This window comes from Urtica dioica, chromosome 9 (genome assembly GCF_054948205.1).
Source record: "Urtica dioica subsp. dioica isolate 48M chromosome 9, U.dioica_male_clone48M_v1_H2, whole genome shotgun sequence".
NCBI classification, from domain to species: Eukaryota; Viridiplantae; Streptophyta; class Magnoliopsida; order Rosales; family Urticaceae; genus Urtica; species Urtica dioica.
In genome coordinates this window covers 20,650,989-20,677,579 of record NC_142764.1, presented here as the reverse complement: position 1 = coordinate 20,677,579, position 26,591 = coordinate 20,650,989, and the positions used below count along the sequence as shown (strand labels likewise).

Genomic DNA, 26,591 nt, shown 5'->3' with positions numbered 1-26,591 from the left:
TGTAATCATCCTCATCGGCTTCAACGTTGTTTACATCGTCTTTGCTGAGCACATTTCCTCTCTTTTCTTGCCTCGCTTCCACTTTTCCACTGTCTTTCCATTCCTCATTGGACTCATTGCCATAACCTTCTCTCTCTCCCTCAAATTCCTTACCAGCAACTACACATTCCAATCACAGCAGCGCAATTAATTGAATGTCTATATATATATTTCTGATATCAATTAGGAAATCCAATTACCACTTCCTCCACAGAGAAAGCGTGAACATTGGGCTGCCATTGCTGATTACTGTTATTATTGTTATAATTATTTATAATTGCCCTGAAAATGTCTTCAAATAGATCTTCCGGAAAATAATTTTTTTTTTTTTACCGAGTCGTTGGCAAGAGGATTCTGATCTGAGTGATCAAGCTGAAGATGATTCTTAACTGGAAACTCGTCGTCAAAATGTTCTCCATCGAATTCTTCTTCATCATCCCCAGCGACCCTGGGACAACCTGAACAGGATAATAATAACGTAGGCCACAAGTTTTCACGAAACTTTCTCAGCGCATAGATACGGAAACGTACGTAGTATCGTACACCTCTGTGGCGCTTATAACGAGTGTTGCACTGAGGACAACACTGGTTTCCGTCGCTGCGCTCGTAGTCGTAGCACGGCCGGCACACCGGAAACTTGCACACGTGGCACGCCGAGAACACCTCTCCGTTCTCGTTGCACCCGATCTCGTCCCCACACACACGACAAGTGCTCTTCGACAATACGATAAAAATTAATTGTCCTGCTAATAGACTAGTTTATAAATTTTACATTTGTTAAGAAGCCTCAGTATGTCTTGGGTGATTAATTTACTTTATCCTATACCTATACATTATAGAATAAATTTAAATCTTACTTACATTTATCTTTATCATATTTAAAAAGAATATGTCGAACTCTGTAACAGATAACTATTATATTGCTATGAGATAATGAAGTGAATAATGTATTTGTAATTCTACATTGTTTATCGTACCACATCGTCTCCAATTATATCAATTATAGAAAGCAAATATAAACAATCTGATACAAGTCGATCTGATTCTATAAAATTACATAAAAAAATAAAAAATAATAATAAAAAAAAAAACTAAATCATTTTACAGCATTGACCTGATCCATTAATTTCCTCACTCCGACGTTGTTTCGGCGCTGAAAGATGGAGTCTTGACATAACATTTCTCGTCGGTGAACACTTCGTCTGCCAGAGTCAATCTCGGATCATCACGCCATGGCTCATCTTCCATCAGGATCTTTCTCCGGCGAGTCCCACCGTGTCGAGCCATCAAAATTCGTCTCCGGTGAGTCCCGCCGTGTCTATGTCATCAAGACCTTCCGCTGCTCCTCCTACCTCGCCTGTGAAGCTGCAGTGTTCCTACATCAATATCAGTCCGACGATCTCACCCTCAAATCCCATTGTCCAGATTCTCCGGCGGGTCTTTTAGAATGCGGCGAATTCATTCTTGATGGATTGCGCGAGTTTTTCCTTCATTCGCACGATCAAGTTCTTCTCCGAGCTGTCTTCTCCGTTGTACACAATAGTCTGTTAGTTCTGGTTGTGTCGTTTTACTTTACTCTTTTTCCTTTGTATTCAAAACGATAAGTCATTTTGATTAGTCTGTTAGTGTTAGTCATTTGCTTATTGTCTATATAAGCAGTCTGTAATGGTTCAATAGAATGCAATATTCACATTTGGCTCTCGACTCATTCTGAGAGAGAGATTTCCCAAATTCGTTTCTACTTCGTATCTAAACCTGGAATTACAATACATACTGTTCTCCGATCAGGAACTGATGGTACTGATACTTTCGGATAAGTTGAGGGACTTCCGGAGCAAATGGGAGATCCGGGGTGTGGTGCTGGCGAGCCTTGCGTTCCAAGCCATCCTGATCGTGGTGGGAAACAGGAGGAAGACATCGGCGCAGAAGTGGCTCAAGTTTGTGGTGTGGTGTTCGTATTTGTCGGCAGAATGGGTGGCTATGGGTGTCCGGTGCGGGAGACGCTAAGGAGGACTTCACAAAACCCGAGCACACGATAACAACGTTCTGGGCGCCTTTCCTCCTCTTGCACCTGGGTGGGCCCGACACCATCACCGCCTATTCCCTCGAAGATAACGAGCTCTGGTGGCGTCACTTAGTCTCCCTTATAGTCCAGGTCAGCCATCAATCATCTTAGTTCATATATACTGATGTATTGACTTGTAGCTAGACATGCACTTCTGCTTAAAAATCTTTTTCTTTTTTTTTTATCTCTTTTTAATTGAAAATAAACATTTACTTCCTCTAATTTTTTTTTTTTGTTTACATAATAAAATTAAGGGTTTTGTAGCTAACTAGTCATATACTACAAACTCAAATTTTTTTTTTTTTATAAATAACCAACGTTTGATTAATTTTGAAAAATTAACCGTTAATAGAAATTAACGATATACAAATATCCAAAATATAACAAAAATTAACAGCAAAATAAACCATTAATAGAAAGTAATGGTATACAAATATCCAAATATAACAAAATTAACAGAAAGTAACTTGGCACATCAAATTTTGTGACTATATTCAAAACATATTTGAAACGTTGACTAAATTGCAATCTCGACGTTTGTAGTGACTTAGTTCGTTCAATTAATCTTAAAGTAAAATTGACGCTACCTGAAATAAAAATTATATTAAATTTCTTAAACTTTAATTTGAATTTTAGTTTTTACTTGCTACATTTTTATTTTTTAACATCTGACCCAGAACATAATTTCCGGCTAGATCTCATTTCGCAATCTCTGGCTCCGTTGCTGGCTCAGGTTACCATTACCAGAGTCAATTATAATTTACATATCTTGAAACATAGTTATATTTAAATAACTAAACAATAACCTTTATTTAAAAAAAAAAAAAAAGGTTAACGGGGCCTCGTTAAAACCTCCCCGCCCCCTAAACAATAACTTTGTTGAAAACAAGTATATTCTTAAAATGGATGGGCATGTGAAAACTTAAATGTATTAATTCGGAAGCGCGGACAAAATATCACATTACATTTTCATAAATACGTCATCTGTAATACGTAGGAAATAGTAAACCACATTGCGTTTAATTTTGACTAAGTTTCATATTAAAATGGATTTTTTTATGAATTTAATATTATCCTATTTTGGATTTATCAGATAGTGCAACACCGTAAGGAGTGGATCCTTGTGAATGAAGGAAATCATAGATTCGACGTTACACCCAGATACAGCTGTCTTATAAAGTTGTTATGATCAGATTCCAAAATAAAAAGTTTTTATATCTTCTATCTTCAATCTTTCGCATCGAAAACACAACTTAATATAGTTAGTATAGGTAGTGTCATAGTTGACTTATAGGCTTTACTTGATTTTTGTATTTTGGGGATGTTATGCTCTTTGTGCAGAACCGTTTGATAGGCTTTAACCGGTGAGGAAATGGGGTAACGCTTTCCTATCTGTCGCACCTTTTTAGGGGACGGATAGGTTTTGGTGCGGCCTCATTTATTAAGATACGCGTCTACTATGACAAAATCGAGACCCGAGTCTTCTTCGACGGTAAATGATTCAACAACGTTGACCTCAGGAACTTCCACCAAGGCCACATGAACACGAGCTTCATCGCTGCGGAGTTGACAGGGTGATCAATTGTTGATTGTATATGACGTCGAGGGATGATCGGATTTCGCCGAGCAAAAGAACGGACACCCGTCATCGCCACCATGTTTTAGAGCAGACGCTGATAATACTGACAAGCATTAACTAATATTATTACCTAGCCTATTAACTAGTACTAACAAGTATTGACTAAGATGAACAATTATTAACTATTATTAACATTCAATTTTGAGCGCATACACGAATCTACAATTATTACTAGCAAGTATTTCTGGGAATTTTCAAGTCAAAATAATCGCTTATTTTGAGCATTTAATTATTCAATGTCAACAATAAATTGTGGTCATTTTATATATATATATATATATATATATACATATATATATATACATATATATATATATATATATATATTACCTAAATTGGTCAAAGGGTATTTTGTCTCTTTTGGTTAGTTAATAATTTTAGTGGCTAATTTTCAAATATTAACCAAACATTTGCTAAAATTTCAACGTTTCAAAATGGTCACTTACTTATAGTGCCCTATAACTTATATCATTATAAAAAAACACATTCACTCAATTTCACAGTAATTTATATTTAAACAAAAATTTAGGTAACTAACTATTTTAGACGTTTGGGATTGTTATATAGCCACTTTTAGTAAATATTTGGTAATTAGTTACAAACATGACTTGACATTTCTGATTTACACTTTCATTGAAATAAAAGAGTGGGACATTTACGTCAATTTAAGCGTGTAAAAACGTGAATATGATTATCTATCAAATATTTATCAAGCATTGACTAAATAGCAATCTCAAAATGTAAATATCACTATATACCTAATGGATCCAATGACGAAAGGACAAAAACCAGGCTTTCAAAATGTTACCTGATCCATTTTACATCTCTGGATGAATTTTTAAAGATATCTCTCACCCTTGACTAAGAAAAAAAAAAGACGCGACAAAGAAAAGGTATATAATTAACCCTACTTTGCACTACATATAATTTTATATCAAGCTTTGGGACTGTTAGAGTTAGAGCGAGAGAGTGTTTGGGATCAAATGAGTAACAAAGATCTCATTGATAATGAATACCGTACACATGGATCAGTATTTATAGCTATCGATCTAGAGAGTACACAAACGACAACTACTGGTACTAGAGATAAAACGACACGTAACAGAAGAGGAGTAAAGAAACTACAAGTCACTTCTTTACTTAACACTAACAGCCCCCCGCAAGCCGAGCGTAGAGAGCGACTCAACGCGAAGCTTGGAGCGCAAGACAGGAAAATGAAGGCTGGAGATGGGCTTGGTGAGAACATCAGCCGTCTGATCGATGGCAGGAACATGGCGCACATCAAGTTGGCGATGCAGGACCTTTTCTCTAACGAAGTAGAGGTCAATTTCGATATGTTTTGTCCGGGCATGGAGGACTGGGTTTGCAGCAATCTGAACGGTGCTAATGTAACAGGGACCGATACAATCTGAATGTTCAAAATGTCGCTAGTTAATTGGTTGCCGATAGAGTATTGACAGAAATTTACGGAAGATGACAAAAAAATATATATATATATTATGAAGCGGTGATAGCTAATATATTATATGTAGCTCACATGTCATTGTATGACAAATCATAGACTAAGCACCCACTCTCGCCTATCCCACGAAGAAGTCAACATGCATAATAACAGTGACGGAGCCACTATAGGCCCAGGGGGGGCTTAAGCCCCCCCTCAAATTTTTTTTTTTGCATTTTTTGCCCTTTTTTTTAAAAAAATTACTTAAAAATTTATACTTTTGGCCCAATTTTTATAAAATTTTTACAATCAAGCCCCCCCTGAAACTTTTTTTTCAAATTAGCCCCCCCTGGTTTACTTTTCTGGCTCCGTCACTGCATAATAATATGAAAGTTAAAAGAAAGTACTACACTGTTACGAGTTTTGTTCGATTTCTGTAACCCAGTGAAAATTTGTCCTAGCCAAGTCCTTCAAATAATGATACAACTAGACAAACATATTCTTCGTTGGTGATTTTTCTTTGGCGTATGCTATTATTCGAGTTATATTAAGATTTATTTTATTTGTATAAGCGACGTTATTATTCAGTAATGAGAAATTTATTTTCTTACCATAAATTGGTCGAAAAATAAAGGTATGTTGTGTAATTTCAGTATACCATAAAATATAATTTTAACAACATTATTACTACTTGAGATCTCATAACGAAAACGTTATCTAAAGATATATATCAATCCCGACGCTGTTGATATGTAGTCGAAAAAAGGTTAAAAGAAAGCATTAGATTAGAACTTGATAAAAGACGAAATGAGTTTGCTGAGCTGATTCATCAAGTATGAACGTTGGATGCGATTGACGCTCATTCATATACTATATAATACCAAGTAAAGAGCTCAAACATGCCGTCAAAACCGGCTGCCAGAATAAACAAATATAATTGTGTGAGGGGGAAATTACAACTCCTGAAATCTCGTATGGTCAATGGTTGACATGAATATATCGTCGATGTGATCAGAAGTCGTAGTGCAGCACAAAGTGTTTTGCGAGAAAACTCAAAGCATCTGAAAAAATAAAAAGGATTACCAACAAACTAGAAAATTGTTTTAGAGGAAACTTCGCCATGAATGACAAAACCGTGTCTTCGCAGAAAATCGGCATTTATTTAGCGCTACTGTTTTTCTTGGCTCTGTGTTGCAAGTGGGCAAAGAACTGGCTGTTTAATTACTCGGATCGGAAATGCAAGTGGGTGAAGAGGCAACACAAGTTTCTGGATGCTATTTTGACGGACTTCCATAACGTGACTTACTCGGTGGAGCAGATCAAGAGAAGGACGAGCCAGATCGAAGGGATAGAGCTGAACAGCCTCAAAGAAATACGCCAGTCGCTGAGAGGGATCAACGTGAAGAAAATCAGCGACTTGAGGGACTCAATGTGGCGGGTGATGAGGGACTTCGAGAGCTTGTCAAACACCCGGACGCTTCTCAAGAGCAGGCTAATCATCGACTTTCTTCCGACCATCGACAACGCCATCGACATGAAGAGGGTCGCGAGGGAGACCAAAGAGAACGTCCGCGACCAGCGGGCTTTGATGGCGAAGATAAGCGAGTTGCTGGAGCAGACGAGAGAGCAGGTTCGGAGCCTGCAGGACCGTCCGATCGGCCAGAGGAGCAACGAGTTCCTCGGCCTGAAAGACCCTTTAAATCACGAGATCAGGTCGTCCCTGGAACAGCTCACCGTGACGGGCCAGAACTCGTTCCAGGGGAAACTGGCGGGGCAGGTAAGGCTGGCGGTGATAAAGGTGATGCTCGTCTACGCTCTGGTCACAGACCTCCGGTATGCTAAGCCGGAGACCGCGATCGAGAAGGCGTGGCTGCGAGAGGCACTGGACGTCATCGAGAGCACCAAGCACTCCATCATCGATTCGGCGAGGGAAGAACAGAGGATGGTGAGGTGGCCTAAAGTGTATGGCTTCCGGGACTGGCTCGAGAGGTGTAAGATCGGGAAGAAGATCGCTTACTTCGACCGCCAGTTCTCTGACCTTCTAGAAGCCAAGTCCCGGTACTCTATCCGCTTCCTCAGACGGATTTCGAAGAAGTGTGTCCGGCGGAGGCTCAATCGCGCCGGAGACGGTGGAAGGGACGTCCTTTCCATCCTCGTAGATATACGGCGGGAGCTGGATCACAAGATCACGGCCGAGTCTCAGCTCCACTGCAAAGTTTCAGAGCTGTGCAAAGACGTGGAGAGCGTGGAGCGGGTTTTGAAGGAGGAGAGGGCGGAGGAAGGGGCGATCCACACCAGAGAGGCTTGCTATGAGCTTCTGAGGAGCACGGCAATGGAGGTCGAGAGCCGCGTGAGAGGCGTGTTGGAGGCGAGCGAGATCGCTCAGATCGGCGCGGCTGTGAAACTCCTCGAGGAGATGGTTCGGGTGTGCAGCGTCAAGGTGATGAGCGACTCGTGCTCTGCCGTGGGCTTCGACGAGGACGTTCATGGGCTGGTCTCGATTCTCGTCGCGCTCTCCGGAGAAGCAGGTGGGAACAGACCCGCAGTGTTGTCGATCGTGGGGACGCAAGGGATTGGCAAGACTACTCTGGCCAAGGAGATCTTGAACAACTCCTCCATCATGACGAAATTCAAAACCAGCATGGTCACCTTCTCCAACGACGACTCTGATTGCGACGTGGCTCGGCTGCTTCCAAGCATTGGTAGGAAGATCCTGATCCTCCCTCCAGACCACAGAGGCGACAACGATTTCTGGGTTCGCGAGATACGCAACTTCCTGACGAACCACGCTTGCCTGGTGGTTCTTGACAACCTTCCGTCGAAGAGGGCTTGGGACAACCTGAAACAAGTGTTTCCAGAAAATAGCAGGACGGTTGTCATTGTGACGACTGGGTCGAAGGAAGTTTCCGAATACGCGAATCCCGCAAGAACTCACAAGATGAGGTTGAGGACGGAAGAGGAGAGTTGGGAGTTATTCACCCAGATGGTAAATTTCCCAGCAAATGTGGACGCAGAGACTAAATCGCTGGCAAAGAGAGTGATGGCGAGGAGCGGAGGACTTCCTCTGGCTATCATGCATCTCGCTTATCTGCTGTTCAGGAAGGACATCAACAAGGAAGAGTTGAGCAAGGTTCTCGACCGCGATCACATCGCCCGGAACCAGTGGTTGATAACTTGGCGTATCAACAAAGACGATTTCGAGTCCAAGCCCGATCTTGCGAAATGCTTCTGGTACTCGGAATTCTTCCCGGCCGACTTCAAAATCCCTGCCAGGAGGCTGCTGGCTCTGTGGGTGGCTTCGGGCTCGGTCCAGAGCGACAAGGACGCAACCACATGTCTCCAAGATCTGGTCGACCGTAACGTGATCCAGATCGTGAACAGGAAGCGCAACGGAGCGATCCAAACGTGCCGATTCCCGAGAACCCTGAGGTACATCTGGGTGAGGGATGCCAGGAACAAGGTCATCCGGGCACGCTCCTGGTCCCTCTTTGCGTGCCATGACCGCCAGCTGGCGTACTGCTTTGACGACCAGGACAACAGCGCCGCGCGCAGCGTCCAAGGCCTCAACTCCGACGTTGTCCTCCAAGTGGAGAAGTATCCCAAGTCCATTATGTTCTTCGACACCAGCGACGGAAACAAGCCTAACGAGGACATCGGTAACTTCCTGCTCAAGGGCATAGCCAGCAGGGATAGGAAGTTCTGGGAGCTCTTGGTTCTCGACCTCGAGGGCGTTTTCAGGCCTCAGTTGCCAAACACAATCGGGAAGCTCAAGAAGCTCACCTACCTGGGATTGAGGTGGACTTTCATCGAGACGCTCCCGGACACGATCGGAGAACTGTCGCAGCTTCGAACGCTGGATTTGAAGCACACTTTTGTTCAGAGTCTCCCCGCCACCATTTGGAAATTGAAGGCCCTTCAACATCTTTACCTGAGTGAAACCTGTCGGATCAAGCTCATTCCGAAGTTGAGTTCGATGAAGAATCTGCAGACTCTAAGCGGCGTATTTCTTGACCGTGAAGGCAGTGCTTTATGCAGTGGCCTAGACAAGCTTCCCAACCTGCAGCATTTGGGAGTGACGATATCTCAATTGCCGCTAAAGCAGCAAAATCTGTTGGGAGCAGGAATATCCCAACTCACCAAACTCGTATCTCTGAGCCTCAGGTCGATCAACAAATATGGCCGTCCTCGAGAGCTGAAGCTGAAGCCTCTGTCAAGCCTAAATAGCCTCACCAACCTCTTTTTCTTGGGAAAGCTAGAAAACTCAACTGTATTGGACGACCTCCCGGGAAACCTCACCCAACTCACCCTATCCGCTTCCGAACTTTGTGACGACCCTGTCCCGAAGCTAGCGAGGCTTTCCGAGCTAAAGTTTCTCTCATTGCTTTCCAAATCTTACACGGGGAATCACATGGTTTTCAACGAGACGAACTTTCCGAAACTGCTGGTTCTACATATTTGGAGTCTGCCCAACTTGGAAAGCTTGAAAATCATGCCCGGAGCGATGCCAAATCTCAGAGAGTTTGAGATTAGAAACTGCAATAAGCTGATGATCACCCAAGGCTTGACCAACTTGATGACCCTCCAAGAGTTGAAGTTGACCAATATGGCTCATCACGAACAATTTATCAACAACGAGTTCGCAGCAGCGAGGGATAATTCGTCAGAAATAGTCTTTCACTGTCCCAACATCACAAAAAAGATCAAAGAACTGCTCCAAGAAGACTCGGATAGTGAAAGTGATTAAGTAAGAGATTACTAAATTCACTGATGGTTAATGTTATATTTAAGACATTATTTTGTCTGTCTTATCGACTGGAAAAACATTGATTAAGTTAAAGATCAAGATTAAGTATTTTTACAAAGGTGCACCTGAATTTTTCTTTTCGTAGTTGTACAGTAGACATTTTGGTTTGAGGTTTTTTAAGAGGATGGAATGTGAAAAATTGCTTAGATTTACTGTTTTTTTGTTTGGTTTGTCTTCCTAGTGCATACTTATCGATTATTCTGGTTGCCCATTAATACTTATCGATTGGATATACATGATTTCTGATTTCGGTATTTATGGGCTACATAAAAAGTTTCATTGTTTCTTTACACGAAAACTTACGTGTTGTTTGTAAAAAGTATTTTAGTAATATCAGTACTAATTATATTGAAGATACCAATGAAAAATAAATTATGTTTTTTAGAGAGTTTTACATTTTTTCCCAAATTAAAATTAGCTATATATTCGAAATATGCAATTAAGGAGTTGAATACCAAAAACAAATCATCATGGGCTAACGTAGTTATTTCTTTCATTTTACGAATTGTAAACATTATTAACTATCATATGCATAGTAATTCACTATAACAAATAAGTATTTCAACCGCGACAAATATCACGGCTGAAGCTCCGTCGCTATTTTAGCTGCGGCTATCGTTGAGACTAGAGAGCGACAATATAGAAGAAACAGCGACTCTTTAAGGAGTCGCTGATACTTTTTTTAAAAAAAATTTGACGACAGCAATAATATAATAAACTGATTGCAATAAAGAAAAAAAAAATATGAAACACACAGACATTTTAGTAATTAGACAGCTATGTTGGTTCAATATGAAACTATCCAAGAAAATAAAATACAATCTAAGGACAGCAAACATATAATCAACACAAAGATTTAAGAGTTGAGTAAAATGTCAAAAACATAAATTCTAGTGATAAATCAAGACCCTGGCCGCGCACATGTAGTCTTCTGCCTCTCTTCCAGTTACTAAGGTTTTTTTATTTTATGTTTGCAGCTATAAGCCAATATCATCCACAAACCAATCTCTTGTTTTACTAATAATAATAATAAGAAAAACAAATCAATATTAAATTATTTGTTTCCATGAATCTTACCGAGGGTGTGGGTCTGTCCATTGCTCGCCTCGGCCAGAAGCTACGCAGTATTGTGAGACTGGTCATCCTTGATGAAGCCCAACGCCTTTTTCCCTGCGTGACTGTTGTAAATTGATCGAACACCAATTACACAGTATTTGAACTTAACTTGATCAACACGTAAACACAGATTAACCAAACAACGATGAACAAATAAAGAAAGAAGAACACCGGATTTGTTGACGATGTTGATATTTAGATGTTATTTCATATTAATGTTTTTATTCTTCCCTGATATCACTACTCATTTATATTTGATTGATATCAATTAGTTATTGCTTTTCATCCTACACGTAATATACTGATATCATTCCTTGATATTGGGCTCATATTAGGAATGTAAAAAAATGTAATAATCATTGTAATTTACTGCTTTTATTCTGAACGTGTGTATGTAATGCTATTGCCTATATATATGGCACCACTTCAATACAAATAAAACACATCAATTCAAAATCAATTACTTGCTTTTTATCAAACGAGGTTCGGCGTTAACAAGCCTACATCCCCGCGAACTCCTTCAGGCAAAGGTAGTCCGATTTGCACTAATCACCAAGAACAAATACAACCACACAATCCACACTTCTCTGAGATCGATCGGATACAAACATGGTCAAGAGCTCGGGCTTTCTCTCTCTAGCGTTTTTCAGATCTAACAAACTCTCTCAATCATTATCCAAACATTACAGAAAAAACTACACATAAGTACAAAGCTTCATAACAGAAAAAATAACCGTCTGCTTCCTCAGCGTCAATCACAGCCGTTGAAGATCTTCTAATCCTTGCCATCCACTTATCCACGTCAGCGAGCGATCTTCAAGCCTGGCAGTCGTTTCTGGTGATGCTTTAATGTCGTTTCTCCTGGTTACTTGTTCAGCAAGCTACAGTTGTAGCTGAATATAAGAGTGACCCTGTATATCCTGTCAGCAATTTTCGTGAGCTGTGGTCGGAAGGTTGTGGTTATAAATTAAGTACTTGTCATGTCAGCAAGGCCACATATCATATCTAAAATCAAAATGTTAAGGAACTCAAGATACACCAAAACCATTGCAAGAATCCAAGCCAATTCATATGATGATTATCTAGTCCAAGTAGATGAGTAATTTGTTATAACCAAAATAAGAGGCCTGAAGCATAGCCAGCGTGAATGAGTCTTTGACTCTACTCTTCAGCGCAAAAACTCACGGTTTCTTTTTTTGGAGTTATGAGCTGTTAGGAAAGTCTCTCTGATGTTTTGAGTCGTTTAATTATATCTTCAGCCTTTTTATTATGGCTTGTCGCTTTTTCTTTTATAACTTCTTTTATTAGTCGTTTTTACTTTCTTATTTTGACTTTGTTTAAATACCGAGTTTTCTATCTCGGTCAAGATATGAAATCATTACTTTTCATTTTCTCTCTAAACGCTCGATTCTCACGAGCTCTCTTCGTTCTCTTGATTCTTCTCTATCGAGTATTCAAACTCAATATGGTATCAGAGCAGATTCGCTTCCTCTGAATCGCTCTTTCTCCTTTTCTCGATCTTGATCTCTGAAGATCTTTGCATCAATGGCAGACACAGAGTTCTCGTCGACGGAGAATCCTCCCACCGGAGTTACCGGAAATCCTCGACCTAGGTCAACCATCGAGGACCAATTTTCGCCGTACTATCTCCATCATTCTGACTCGAATGGTGATAGCCTCGTCTCCAATGTCCTCATCGGAACCAATTATATGCCGTGGAGTCACGCGATGCTTATCGTTCTTGAAGCCAAGAACAAACTTGGATTCATTGATGGAACAATTGCGAGGCCATCTGCAGAAGAGCCAGATCTTCTTCGACTATGGAGTCTCAATAACAGCACAATCATTGCCTGGATAATGAATTCGGTAAGCAAAGAGATTGCGTCGAGTCTTTTTCTTTGAGGCACTGCAAGAGATATTTGGAACGATCTGAAAGATCGATTCCAACAAAGCAATGGCCCAAGGATCTTTCAGCTACAACGTGAATTCGTTAATCTCAATCAAGACCAGAATTCGATCGGAGTCTTCTTCACCAAGCTCAAATCCGTTCATCAAGACCTCTGTGAATTCAAACCAAAGTGTACGTGTGCCTGTACCTATGGAGGCAAAGCGAAATTGAGTGAATTCACAGAGTCAGAGTATGTAATGCAATTCCTCATGGGGCTCAACGAAACCTATACTCACGCGAGAGGCCAGGTGCTCCTAATGGAGCCAATTCCTCCAATAAGCAAGGTATACGCGATGCTTTCAGAAGAGGAGACACAACGTTCGATTGGAGTTGACACATTCTCGACGAATGACCAATCCAATTCTCTGGCAATGGCCGCTCGTGACGATCCGAAGAAATTCAAGCCCAAAGATCGTCATCTTTGCACTCACTGCAAGATGTTGGGGCATACCGTGGATAAATGCTACAACATCCACAGATATCCCCCAGGATATAAGTTCAAAGCCAAGACTCAAGCTAATGCTGTGGAAGCTTCAGGATCTGGAGGAGTGATTGAAGGATCTGTCTCAAATCAAGCTTCTTCAACTCTTTCAGCCGATCAGATCCACCAACTCATCAGCGACCTCTCAAATCAACTGATCACAGCAGCTCAGACCAACAATGACGTCAACATGACATCATTCCAAGCAGGTTTGAATGGTTTGGCTAACTCTATACACACTCAAGATAATTCCATTTTAGGATCTTGGATTCTTGATTCCGGAGCCACTAGGCATATTTGTGCTAAGAAATCTTTGTTCCTTAGATTCAGATCTGTACAGAATTCTACAGTTACTTTGCCAAATAGCATTGTTATTCCTGTGCTTTTTATTGGTGATGTTAAACTAAGTTCTGATCTTGTTCTTTACAACGTTTTATATGTGCCTAGTTTCAAATTCAATCTCATATCTGTTTCTGCTCTCACTAAGGAATCAAATATGATTATTTCTTTTTATCATCATTCCTTTATCATACAGGATATCAATCACTTGAAGATGATTGGCAAGGGTAGGGTGTGCAATGATCTTTACATTCTCAATGAGAAGAGCATCGCCAAACCCACCGCCTATGTGAATAAGGTGTCTGTTGAAACTTGGCACCAAAGGCTAGGCCATTTATCTCACAAGCGTTTAGATTTGTTAAAACCTCGTTTGAATTTTCTTGTTTCTGATAATAATAACTCTCAGCCATGTTGCATTTGTCCTTTGGCTAAACATCATCGCTTGTCTTTTGTTTCTGCAAATAAGTTCTCAGAATCTACTTTTGACCTTATTCACTGTGACGTGTGGGGTCCATATAAGACTCCCTCCTATCAAGGTCGTAGATTCTTTTTAACTATTGTTGATGACAAAAGTAGGTTTGTTTGATTTTCTTAATGAAATGCAAGTCTGATGTTCATTCTATTATTCCAAGATTTTGTGCTTACGTGATCATAATCAGTTTGCTTCTACTATCAAGCTCTTTCGCTCAGATAATGCTAGGGAGTTGTCTTTCAATGAATATTTTTCAAAAAATGGCATTTTACACCAATACTCTTGTGTAGAGACTCCACAGCAGAATTTTGTGGCTGAGTGCAAACATCAACATTTGCTTAATGTTGCTAGATCTTTATTATTTCAATCCAAGATTCCCATACGGTTTTGGACTGATTGTATTCTCACAGCTTCTTATCTCATGAATCGAACTCCAACTCCGAATTTGTCCAATCGGACTCCTTATGAGATTTTATATGGCAAAGCAGTTGAGTACGATCATTTGCGTGTGTTTGGTTCTTTGTGTTTTGCTTCCACTCTACAGGGACACCGAACCAAGTTTGAACCAAGAGCACTGAAATGTGTCATGCTTGGATATCCACCAAGCGTGAAAGGTTATAAACTGCTTGATATTGATTCCATGAAAATTCTGATTTCTCGAGATGTCATTTTTTATGAAAATATTTTTCCTTTTCATAATATATGTGATACTTATGCTGCACATGATCCTATTGAAGATATGTGTTTGCCTGTTCTTTTACATAATGATATCTCTCCGAGTGTTCCTATTAGATCCCTCATTCATGATCAAGAACAGATGCACACAGATGTTGGGACTCATAATAACCATTCTCAGCCTATTGAGCATGAATCTGCTCAACCAACTAATATTGTTCCCGGGAAATCTTCAAGGAAACATGTCCCACCAGCTTATTTTCAGGACTATCACTGCAGCTTATTAACTACAGGTCTACGTTATAACTCTAAGCACACAATTGACAAAGTACTTAATTATGAGAATTTGTCTTTGCCTTTTAAGAATCTTGTGCCTTCAGTTTCAGTGCATTCAGCCCCTTTGTACTATCAGATTGTTGTCAAATCAGCAGCATGAAGACAGGCTATGGCAGAAGAAATAGAAGCCATGCATGCCAACAATACATGGTCTGTTGTTTCTCTGCCTGCAGATAAAACTTCTATTGGGTGTAGGTGGGTCTACACCAATAAGATGAATTCTGATGGGACTTTGGCACGACATAAAGCGCGCTCAGTCGCCAAGGGTTATACTCAACGGCATGGAGTTGATTTCATAGATACCTTTTCCCCAGTAGCTAAATTAGTATCAGTCAAATTTATGTTATCTATTGCCTCTTCACAGCATTGGTTTTTGTCTCAGCTAGACATAAGCAATGCATTTCTGAATGGCGACCTCCTTGAGGAAGTTTACATGGATATGCCCATGGGATACATACCTCCACATCAGCAATCAAGGGGTCAGGGAAAATTGGTCTGTAAGTTACAGTCTATATATGGCCTTAAACAAGCCTCTAGACAATGGAATATCAAATTTACAGACGCTGTTTTGAAGATTGGTTTTGTACAGTCTAAAGCAGATTATTCTATATACACTCGTGGGAGTGGTTCTTCTTTTATTGTCTTTTTGTTATATGTGGATGATATTATCATCTCGGGTCCTAACAAGGGTGTTATATCTGAAGTCATTAGTTATCTGAGTGCTGCTTTCGGGTTTAAAAACTTGGGTGATCTCAAGTATTTCCTTGGTTTAGAAATCGCTAGATCCTCAAAAGGAATTATGCTGTGTCAGAGACATTATGCTTTACAAATCTTAGAAGATGAAGGCTTCTTGGATTCTAAACCCAATAAGACTCCCATGGATCCTAAAATACATCTCACTTTATCTGATGGTATTTTGCTAGATGATGCTACAGGTTATCGAAGGCTTATTGGACGATTGTTGTACTTGACAATTACAAGACCAGACATCACATTTGCTATCAATTCTCTTAGTCAGTTTGTTCAAGCACCTCGCCAGCCTCATTTACAAGCCGCTCATCATCTTATGCGTTATCTTAAGTCTAACCCAGGATTAGGCTTATTATATCCTTCAACTTCTTCTACACAAAATTAGAGCTTTTTCTGATGCCGATTGGGCGACATGTGGTGATACTATGCGTTCAATAATAGGCTATTGTGTCTTTGTAGGGGATTCCTTGGTGGCATGGAAGTCAAAGAAGCAGTCTACGGTGTCAATGAGCTCCACTGAGGCAGAGTACCGGTCGCTTGCAGCTGCTACGAGTGAAGTCCTTTGGATGAAGCAACTAGCAAAGGAGTTTCATATTTGTTCTGACATGTCTTCAGTGATATATTGTGACAATCAGGCAGCCTTGTATATTTCCTCGAATCCAATATATCACGAACGTACCAAACACATTGAGATCGATTTACCCCTTATACGTGATATTCTCAATAGTGGATTGGTGCGCTTATTGCCTATTCGGACTCATCTACAGATTGCAGACATCCTTACAAAGCCGTTGCATTCTCCGACGCTACTCAGGCTCATGTCCAAGATGAACTTGATTAATATCTTCAGCCCAAGTTCATCTTGAGGGGGTGTTTTGGAGTTATGAGCTATTAGGTTTAATATCTTCAGCCTTTTTATTATGGCTTGTCGTTTTTTCTTTCATAAGTTCTTTTATTAGTCGTTTTTACTTTCTTGTTTTGACTTTTTTTAAATACGAGTTTTCTATCTCGGTCAAGATATGAAATCATTACTTTTCCTTTTCTCTCTAAACGTTTGATTCTCACGAGCTCTCTTCGTTCCCTTGATTCTTCTCTATCGAGTATTCAAACTCAATATATTTTCTTCCTTTGCCTTCTTTCTTCATTCCGTGGATTGAGAGCTATCTGCAACGAAACAACACAAGAAGAAAATAAACGTTTGTTGCGGTAGTGAACGATACCCAAAAATATGGGGGAACGATACCTAAATAGCTCCAAAGAACATAACCAAAAATAAACCAATATTTTTGTCGAATATAATCAGAGGGCGGAGGGAAAATCACGGCGGCAGTTGGGCGAAGAAATTCGGAGAGAGAGAGAGAGAGAGAGAGAGAGAGAGAGAGAGAGAGAGAGTCCTAATGAGAGAATGAGGGAAAATAAGCCAATTGTTTGAGCAAATTTGACAGAGTACCACTTAATCAAGCTATTTCATTTTAAGAATTAATTTTGAGCAGTACCAATAATCGGCTATTTAGCCGCGACTTGTTGCCATCTATGTTTTGTTGTAATGTAAATATTAGAAGAATATTAGAAGCAGACTTCTAGAAATGACTTTCGTCGTTTTTAAAGATATTTTTTCTCCGAGTGAAGTACGACGAGTGTTGCTTCTTAAGAGGCGAAAAAGGATACCAAGGACGTTGCCATCTACGATCCGAAACTAGTTGGAACCTGGTTGAAGCGCTCGAGGCATGGGCAGCTCTCCATCAGTACACTATCGGGGAGCGGATGACGCATGCTGCTAAAACCGCCTACGTAAGTTTTATTTACACTAATGATTAATGTATAAATTAATTTAACTAATTTTTTGAGGTTCATATCCAATGGCGGATCGTGGTGCGGCTTGGTGATATACAACGGCAAGCAGAGGAGCAAGGTCAACGTCACGACCTAGACGATATGGAGCAGGCTGCGATTGTGCAGATTCTCGGCAAGCGACCAAACTGAGCTATAGGAATAGGGTTGTTGATCCCTCGTTTAGATCTTCTTGAAGCTCAACTTCGCGACTTAGAGGTTGGATTTCATTGTCGGGCGAGCATGAGAGCGAGATTTTCTTATTACGGAGCGCAGTGAGGGATTTGGCCTACGCATTCGTCGCATCTCAATCGGAGGCTAGTGTATCAGTAGACCTGAGACTTGTCTAGAGGGTGACCCAGCCCGCGATGGTCTTTTGCGAAAGTATGCAGTGATGTCCCTCATAGCTCCCAGTAGACACCCGAGACACAACCACGATGCGAGGAACCTGCACCGACATAGGTCCTACATCAAAAAGTTCATCCCAATTCAAGTCATGTGGTCACAGCAACGGTCGGGGTCCCAATAACGGTCTCGGAGGTTAATTTGATTTTATTTAGACTATTAGTTCTTTTGTATCGTTGTCTACTTTGGACTATCTTTGTATGCTTGATCAACCATTACATATATTTTTCGTTTCCGGAAATGAATGAAACTTTTGTTTATAAATTTTATGTAATTTTAAATTTCAAATAAAAGTAAATACAAGTTATATATAAACAAAACAAATAATTAATAAATATATATATATATATATATATATATATATATATATATTAGAAGCGGCGGGTCGCTTCTAATTCTCTTCCCACTAAATGGCGAGAACGAATTTAGAAGTGACACGAGCTGTAAATCTCGCACGTTATTGCGGTTTATATTTATTTATTATTTTCTTAGTAAATAAAAATATATTGCGTAAAATATGATAAACAATAAGTTTTATAGATGATATAGTCAGTGACGGAGCCAGGTGGGGGCCAGGGTCGGCCAATGCCCCCCCTCAATTTTTTAAAATTATTTTTTTAACCCCAAATTTTTATACTTTTTTTATAATTTTACCCCTAAATTTTACTAATAATTATGTTTTTTACCCAAATTTGTAAGTTTTTTTTCAATAATGCCCCTCCTAAAAAATATTTCTCAATTCCCCCTTCCCTGGCTCCGTCACTGGATGTAACTATAGAAAAGTTAATAAATTGTCATAAATAAATAGCCTAAGATTTTAGATGTACGAAGAAAAAAAACTACAATTATATTAGTAATGAAGTAATTAATTATTGTTTGTATGAGTTTACATTAAACAAAGAAAATTAAGATTTATAAAGTTCTAAAAAATTCAAAATAATGATGCTAAAATTTGAATGGAATTTTAAATATAAAAAAACTCTCGATAAATGCTAGTAGTTACTTTAATGGTATTATTATTATGTTTTTTAGGAAAGTTATCATTATTTTAATAGAGATCTCCGATGAATATTTAAGTTTAAATGACTTAAACAAAATGAATAATTGACAATAAATAATATATTTTAATTTTGCTTATAAAAAAATAAAATTAAAAAAACTAAGAATTAAAAGAATGGCACATATGTTATTTCAAGTTTTTTAATGCATAACAATAAGAAAATAAGAACCAAAATAAACATTAGGATGGCATGTCTTTCTCTGTAAGAATATTTATGTATAATGGAAAAACAACTTGAACATATATATATAAACTCATTCTTAATATTTTTTTTTTTTTTGTATATTACGCTTTATAGTTGTATTTACAACAAATAATAGTTAGGGAATTAACTTCTTAAAAACTTAATCATAAATTAATTTAATGAATTAGCAATAAAATTGTGTTAATTGGTCGCATATATAAATAAATATACATTAAAAAATAAATGACTAATGGTTAAGTTCTTAAGTGTCGTGTTTAACCATTGGCGATAGATTTTTTTTTTTTTAATATATATACGTTTAGTCAAACCATTTTGAATCAACACTCATTATAACTTTAAAATATGAAAGTTCTAATAAGTAAACATTAACATTAATTTATAGTTTTTAGGTGGAATAGAATTAAAGTGTTGATTTGGCTAATTATATTTATGCCCAAGTAGTGTGGTACTAAATTTTGAAAAATGTAAAAAAAAAAAAAAAAAAAAAAAACCCCTCAACTTTCATAAATAAATAAATAAAATTAAATAAATCCGTTGTCGTAAATAAATCTATTGCATGTAGTGAAGCCTGACAACAAACACAATTATATGCAAAAGAGAGGGAAAAATAATAAATAAAGTGACTATAGACTACATCCACATGTACATATATATTTAACAAAAATTAGTCGAACTAAGCCACCTGAAACTTTGAAATTGTAATCTAGAAAACGTTTCGTACAAATTTTCACTCTAGCAAAAAATGATGACGTGTCTTAATTATGTAAGATGTTAATTACTATAATATCATCTACTAGAATTTGGCTTAAAAACTTGTAGCCCACGTTTGATCATTCAAAATTTTCGAAGTTATTAATACACGTGTATATATTTCGAATTTTTAAAAAATTCTATATTTGGCAAAGTTGGTTATTGAGCGTTTATTTCTTTAATGAACATTATAGCCGTGTAAGCAAATACAGTGTAAATGTTTGTAAATTTTTGTTAATCTCCGCTGCTTTGTTAATTTCTGTTAATTATGATAAATTTACATATGTGCAGGTAGAGCCGATTTCTTTCCTTTCCTTTAATACGCATTTAATGCGGTCTTTTGTTTTCCAAATTTATTTTCAAATTTTGAACGGGTCATGAGTAATTACGTGTATTCATTATCCTGTTTGACTTATTCAATCAATAAATATTTATTTCCCTTTTAATTACATCACCGAATCTCCTATTATGAATTCAAAAATCTGAAATTAAATTGTTGTATACAATATAAATCGGTCCAACGTGGGCTAGTGCTTTGATCACGTAAGTATAAGAAAAATGGTAAATTTGGTATTTTATAGCCGTAAATTTCAGTAAATGGCTAGATTGCAAAATTTACCAAACGTGGGCTAGATTTCAAAAGCCATGTTTCAAAATGGCTATGTTGCTAGTTTGCCCTATATTTGAAGTTAAAGGGTATATTAAGAAATATTGTAAAAATTATAGTACTTGGGGAATTCATTTTAGATGTATAATATAATATTAAAATTTAAAAAGTATATTAAGAATTACGTGTAGAAACTACAGTATTTTGGGGAATCATTATATATATATATATATATATATATATATATATATATATATATATATATAGGGTAATGTGGTTTCTAAAACTCTTCCTGCAAAATAGAGGAAATTGTTTAGAAGCGACATGTTTTTAAAATTCAAATTCCCGCGAAATAGACTCGGTTTTAGAAGCGGCGGTGGAAGCGAGTATTCAATTCTAAATGTATCGCTTCTAAATGAATTTTAATGTATTCAATTATAAATGTGTCGCTTCTAAATGACTTTTAGAAGCGATTTTTGCCTTTAGAAGCGATTTTTATCGCTTCTAAAACCTGGTTTTCTCCTAGTGATTCCTACTTGCCTCGTCACCCTCCCCCACCTTCGAGTTTGAGTCTTCTTTTTGCAACGCCGATTATGGCCATAGTCTAGTATAGGTATATCTGATGTATCCCCCACTCAGATTTTTATTTGTGTGGAATATGAGAACAACTACGACATGCATGTAAAGAGTTTCATTCAGACTTATGAACATTTCATGACATTGAAGGAATATTGTCAACAACATAAGGTGCAACCTCATATCTTTCATGAACTCGTCACTTAACGCACAACTAATAAGTAGTTTATGTCAAACTTGTGAGAACTTCTATAATATTGTGTCTTGAGTCCTTGGTCCTTGGTTGCTGTATATTTTAATATTTTATGACATTTTGTTTCATGATTGGCTTGGAGTTTGGACCTTCTTTAGTATATTTTATATAAAATTTATGGGTATACCTTTCGGTACCCCCATAAATTTGAATCGTTAAAAATCGATAGCAGTATTAAAAATTTTATGGCTCACTCGTTGGTGTATCAGTCGATAATTGATATGCCTATAAATTCTGAATATGGTAGATTTCAAGCTAACCCACACATGTAAGTTCAGGAGGAACCAAAAACTCAATTTAAGGAGGTCCAGTTGTCATAAATAAATATTTTGAAGACATAATTAAATCAATTATGAATTTAAGAGAGGCCAAATACACTAAAAAGAGTTTAAACATAACTAATGGAAAAAAAAAAAAAAAAAAAAAAAAAAAAACGTTGTCTTAGATCCACCGCTGATTCTGCTTGCAATTTGTTTCACGTATATATCTCCATTTTGATGATCGACTATTCGATTTCAAAAATGGACAATTTTTATCATTATAATATTTTCAGAGCAAATGTGAAAGAGTGAAAACCATCGTCATCTGAGTAGTTACCGTAGCCCATATACAGCTGTCTCATACATCTAAAATACCAACGCAACAAAAGTTGTTTATTTTCTAATTTTGATTCCTTCTCGTAAAAAACAACACTTCGTCTTTGTTTAATATCCTAGTTGACTTGTAGCGTATTTACTTGTAACATTGTTTATCGTACCACATCGTCTCCAATTATATCAATTCCAGAAAGCAAATATAAACAATCTGATATACGTCGATCGATCTGATTCTATAAAAATTACATAATAAAAAAAAAAACTAAATCATTAAAACTGCATTGACCTGATCCATTAATTTCCCATCTCTCCGTCTCACCATTGACCAAGAAAAATAAACCGGGTTCTAAGTACGCACTTGCATTGGCGATACCAATAGCTCGGGTCTATCACCACAAATATATCGTTGACGTACTTTTCTCCGATCAGGAACTTATGGTACTGATATTGTCGGATAAGTTGAGGGACTTCTGGAGCAAATGGGAGATCCGGGGTGTGGTGCTGGCGAGCCTTGCGTTCCAAGCCATCCTGATCGTGGTGGGAAACAGGAGGAAGACATCGGCGCAGAAGTGGCTCAAGTTTGTGGTGTGGTCTTCGTATTTGTCGGCAGAATGGGTGGCTATGGTGGCGCTGGGAGTGTTGTCTGGCGCCGGAGATGCCAAAGAGGATTTCACAAAACCCGAGCACGCGATAACAGCGTTCTGGGCTCCTTTCATCCTCTTGCACCTGGGTGGGCCCGACACCATCACCGCCTATTCCCTCGAAGATAACGAGCTCTGGTGGCGTCACTTAGTCTCCCTTATCGTCCAGGTCAGCCATCAATCATCTTAGTTCATATATACTGATGTGTTGACTTGTAGCTAGACGTGCACTTCCGCTTAAAAATCTTTTTTTTTTTGTTTACATAATAAATTTATTATGGGTTCTGTAGCTAACTAGTCATATACAAACTCAATTATTTTCATAAATGACCAACATTTGATTAGTTTTGGAAAATTAACCATTAATAGAAATTAACAATATACAAATATCCAAATATAACAAAAATCAACAGCAAAATTAACCATTAATAGAAATTAACAGTATACGAATATCCAAATATAACAAAAATTAACAGAAAATAACTTGTCACATCAAATTTTGTGACTATATTCGAAAAATAATTGAAACGTTGACTAAATTGCAATCTCGACGTTTGTAGTGGTTTAATTCGTGCAATTATTAATCGTAAAGTAAAATTGACGCTACCTGGAAAAAAAAATTATTTTCTATTTCTCAAACTTTAATTTTGAATTTTATTTTTATTTGCTACATTTTTATTTTTTAACATCTGACCCCCTAGAACATAATTTCCGGCTAGATCTCATTTCGCAATCTCTGGCTCCGTTGCAGGCTCAGGTTACCATTACCAGAGTCAATTATAACCAAAGGTTTTAATTAATTTACATATCTTGAAACATATTTATATTTAAACAACTAAACAATAACCTTTTTTTCTTTTCTTTTTTTTCTTAAAAAGGTTAACGGGACCTCGTTAAAACCTCCCCGCCCCCTAAACAATAACTTTGTTGAGTCAATTTGTCATTTATAGCCTGCGCGAAAAACTTATGCAAAGGCTGATCCTCATATTTTTCAATACTATTTTGGGGCGCGGTTTTTCAAATGTACAACGTACGGGAGGATCGTACTCTGCATAGCGTATGAGAGGATTGTACTTTAAATTTATTTTCCTTATATTCAATACAATGAAATCTGCCTTGACAAAATGGCTCTTACACGAAAAGTGAACCATTATAAATCTGAGTAATTGTTTTTTAAATTATAGCTCTTGCCCAAAAAAAAAATCAATTGAACATCCCCTAATTAAATTGTGTGCTCTGTACAGGTCACAGTAGCATTCTACATCATGGTCCGGGCCTCGACCGGAGCGTACGCACTGAACTACCTAGCAGTCCCAATTTTTGTGGCCGGGTTTCTGAAAATCGGGGAGCGGATATGGGTTCAGAGACGAGCGAGCAGCAAATACTTCAGGAAGTCGATGCTGAGCGCGCCAGAGCCGGGGCCCAACTACGCCCGCTACATGGCCGAGTTCCACTGCAAGAGGCTTGAAGGTTTCGAGGTTTCTTCGACCACGATGTTCGAGGCCTCCAAAGCCAGCGAGCATGTCATCACCATGGACCCAGCGCCAAGCAACAACCTCCGCGGCGAGGACTATCTGAGTAATGCGAAGAGCTTCTTCGACGTCTTCAGACAGCTCTTTGCAGACCTCATCCTCAGCCTCAACGACATGGAGAACAGCCGGTTCTTCTTCCAGACCAACCCTTACGACGCCGTCTTCAAGGTCATCGAGATCGAACTCAGCTTCGTCTACGACGTCTTTTACACAAAATCCGCCGTGATCTTCTCTCCCTGGGGTGGCGTCGTCCGCCTCGTCAGCTTCTCCTCCACCCTCGTCGTGTTCTTCTTCTTCATCGGTGTCGACAAGACGCCTTATCAGAGCCTGGACGTGGGTATCACCTACGTTCTGATCACCGGAGCAATCGCCCTCGAGATCTACGCCTTGGCCTTGGTGGCGTGCTCGGACAGAGCGATGCTGTGGCTGAACAGCCGGAAAAACGGCCCGGCGTTTCACGTGTACAATGCGGTGTCAAAGGTGTCCCCACCGAAGCGGGACAGGTGGTCGAACAGGATCGCGCAGTTCAACCTGATAAGCATGTGCAGCGAAAGCAAGCCAACGAGGTGGAAGTACCTCCAAAAAGGGATTCGCTTGTACGACGCGATGGAGAAGACCCGGTATGAGGAGATGCCGAGGATCCCCAAGGAGCTGGAGGAGCTGATCTACACGCGGCTGAAGAGGCGGTCGATGCGGTTCGACCCGGGGTTCAGCGGCTACGACGAGGTGCGAAACCAAAGGGTCGGGTCGGTTCTGGAGGCGGAGAACTGCCTAGAGAAGCTGGGGTGGAGCGTGGTTAGGTCGGAGTTCGACCGGAGCGTCCTCGTGTGGCACATCGCCACCGACCTGTGCTACCACAAGCGGAACAGCCAGGACAGCGTAGCGAGGACGAACAGCAAGCTTCTGTCGGAGTACATGATGTACTTGATGGTGATGAGGCCGGCGATGCTGCCGGAGGGGATAGGGCAGATCAGGTTGCAGGACACGAGAGCCGAGGGGGACGAGTTCTTCAAGGGCTGGGACCCGAAGAAGGACGCTCGGGCGGCTCTGAGGAAGGTGAGCACTAAGGTGCTTCCCTTGGAAGTGAAGGGAGACAAGAGCAAGTCGGTGCTGTTCGAGGCGTGCAAGCTGGCGAAGGACCTGAGGTCGGTGGGGTGGGAGGAAGGGAAGATGTGGGAGGTGGTGAGCCACATGTGGGTGGAGATGGTGTCGTACGCTGCCAGCCGCTGCAATCGGAGCCGCCACGTGCAGCAGCTCCGGCAGGGCGGCGAGCTGCTCACGCACGTGTGGCTGCTCATGGCCCACCTCGGGATCACCGAGCAGTATCAAGTCTCCAAGGGCCATGCTCGGGCTAAGCTGGTCATCAATTGATCGTCACTTTCTCTATCTTTCATCGACCATATATTTCTGTGTGTAGAGGAATAACAGCAAATGAAGGATTATTTGACTTAGAGGGAATCTCATTTTAGTTATTATAAATCGCATTTTTTTTTAGGTTCTGATGCATAATGAGCTTAATGTATGATTTTATTTTACCAGCTGATAACAAACTTTTACCTTATAAAGCTCTCGTTAGACTTTGTTTTCTTTTCAATATGAAATGTGGGATGTCTAATGTATTGTTTTCTGTCTTTATCGTCGAACTCGTATTGAACTCATGAGAAACAAACAAACACCATAATGCAAAAGCTGTGCCTGTCTTCTCTATATTGAAGATCTCAAGTTTCAACCACGTCACTTTCATCTCTCTTTTTGGCTGTTGGTGGATTTCAACCAACGCAGCATGGGGAAAGGAATGAAGAAGTTTATAATTATGTATTGATGTCATTTACAATATTAGTGAAAATATGGATTATAATTGAGTAAACTAGCAACGTAGCCATTTTGAAACATGGATTTTGGAATCTAACCAACGTTTGGTAAATTTTGCAATCTAGCCATTTACTTAAATTTAAGGATATAAAATACCTAATTTACCATTTTTCTTATACTTACTTGATCAAAACACTAACCCACGTTTGACCGGTTTGA

At 39.2% G+C, this 26,591-nt stretch overlaps 4 protein-coding genes across 5 annotated transcripts; 3 read left to right on the top strand and 1 right to left on the bottom strand.

The window, feature by feature from the left end:
* LOC149385680 (putative cellulose synthase A catalytic subunit 1 [UDP-forming]) lies at positions 1–1,219 on the bottom strand. The gene is made up of 4 exons (XM_089626386.1): positions 1,145–1,219; positions 585–753; positions 373–497; positions 1–159 (listed from the first exon to the last, which is right to left on the bottom strand). Exons 1-4 carry the CDS (start codon positions 1,217–1,219, stop codon positions 31–33), a joined length of 498 nt encoding a protein of 165 aa, XP_089482512.1. The 3' UTR covers positions 1–30.
* On the top strand, positions 1,173–26,000 carry LOC149385677 (uncharacterized). 2 transcript variants are annotated; one of them, XM_089627504.1, is made up of 2 exons: positions 1,173–2,194; positions 24,273–26,000. In XM_089627504.1, exon 2 carries the CDS (start codon positions 24,294–24,296, stop codon positions 25,929–25,931), a length of 1,638 nt encoding a protein of 545 aa, XP_089483630.1. In that variant the 5' UTR covers positions 1,173–2,194; positions 24,273–24,293; the 3' UTR covers positions 25,932–26,000. The 2 variants fall into 2 exon arrangements, with proteins under 2 accessions (XP_089483630.1, XP_089483628.1); XM_089627502.1 differs by lacking the exon at positions 1,173–2,194 and adding an exon at positions 22,789–23,197.
* LOC149385679 (putative disease resistance RPP13-like protein 2) lies at positions 6,305–9,928 on the top strand. Its single transcript, XM_089626385.1, has one exon. The coding sequence runs from the start codon at positions 6,305–6,307 to the stop codon at positions 9,926–9,928; it is 3,624 nt and encodes a 1,207-aa protein (XP_089482511.1).
* LOC149385678 (uncharacterized) lies at positions 12,650–15,455 on the top strand. The gene is made up of 7 exons (XM_089626383.1): positions 12,650–12,970; positions 13,115–13,963; positions 14,069–14,170; positions 14,279–14,408; positions 14,755–14,958; positions 15,082–15,312; positions 15,400–15,455. Exons 1-7 carry the CDS (start codon positions 12,650–12,652, stop codon positions 15,453–15,455), a joined length of 1,893 nt encoding a protein of 630 aa, XP_089482509.1.
* Positions 26,001–26,591: the final 591 nt, after the last annotated feature.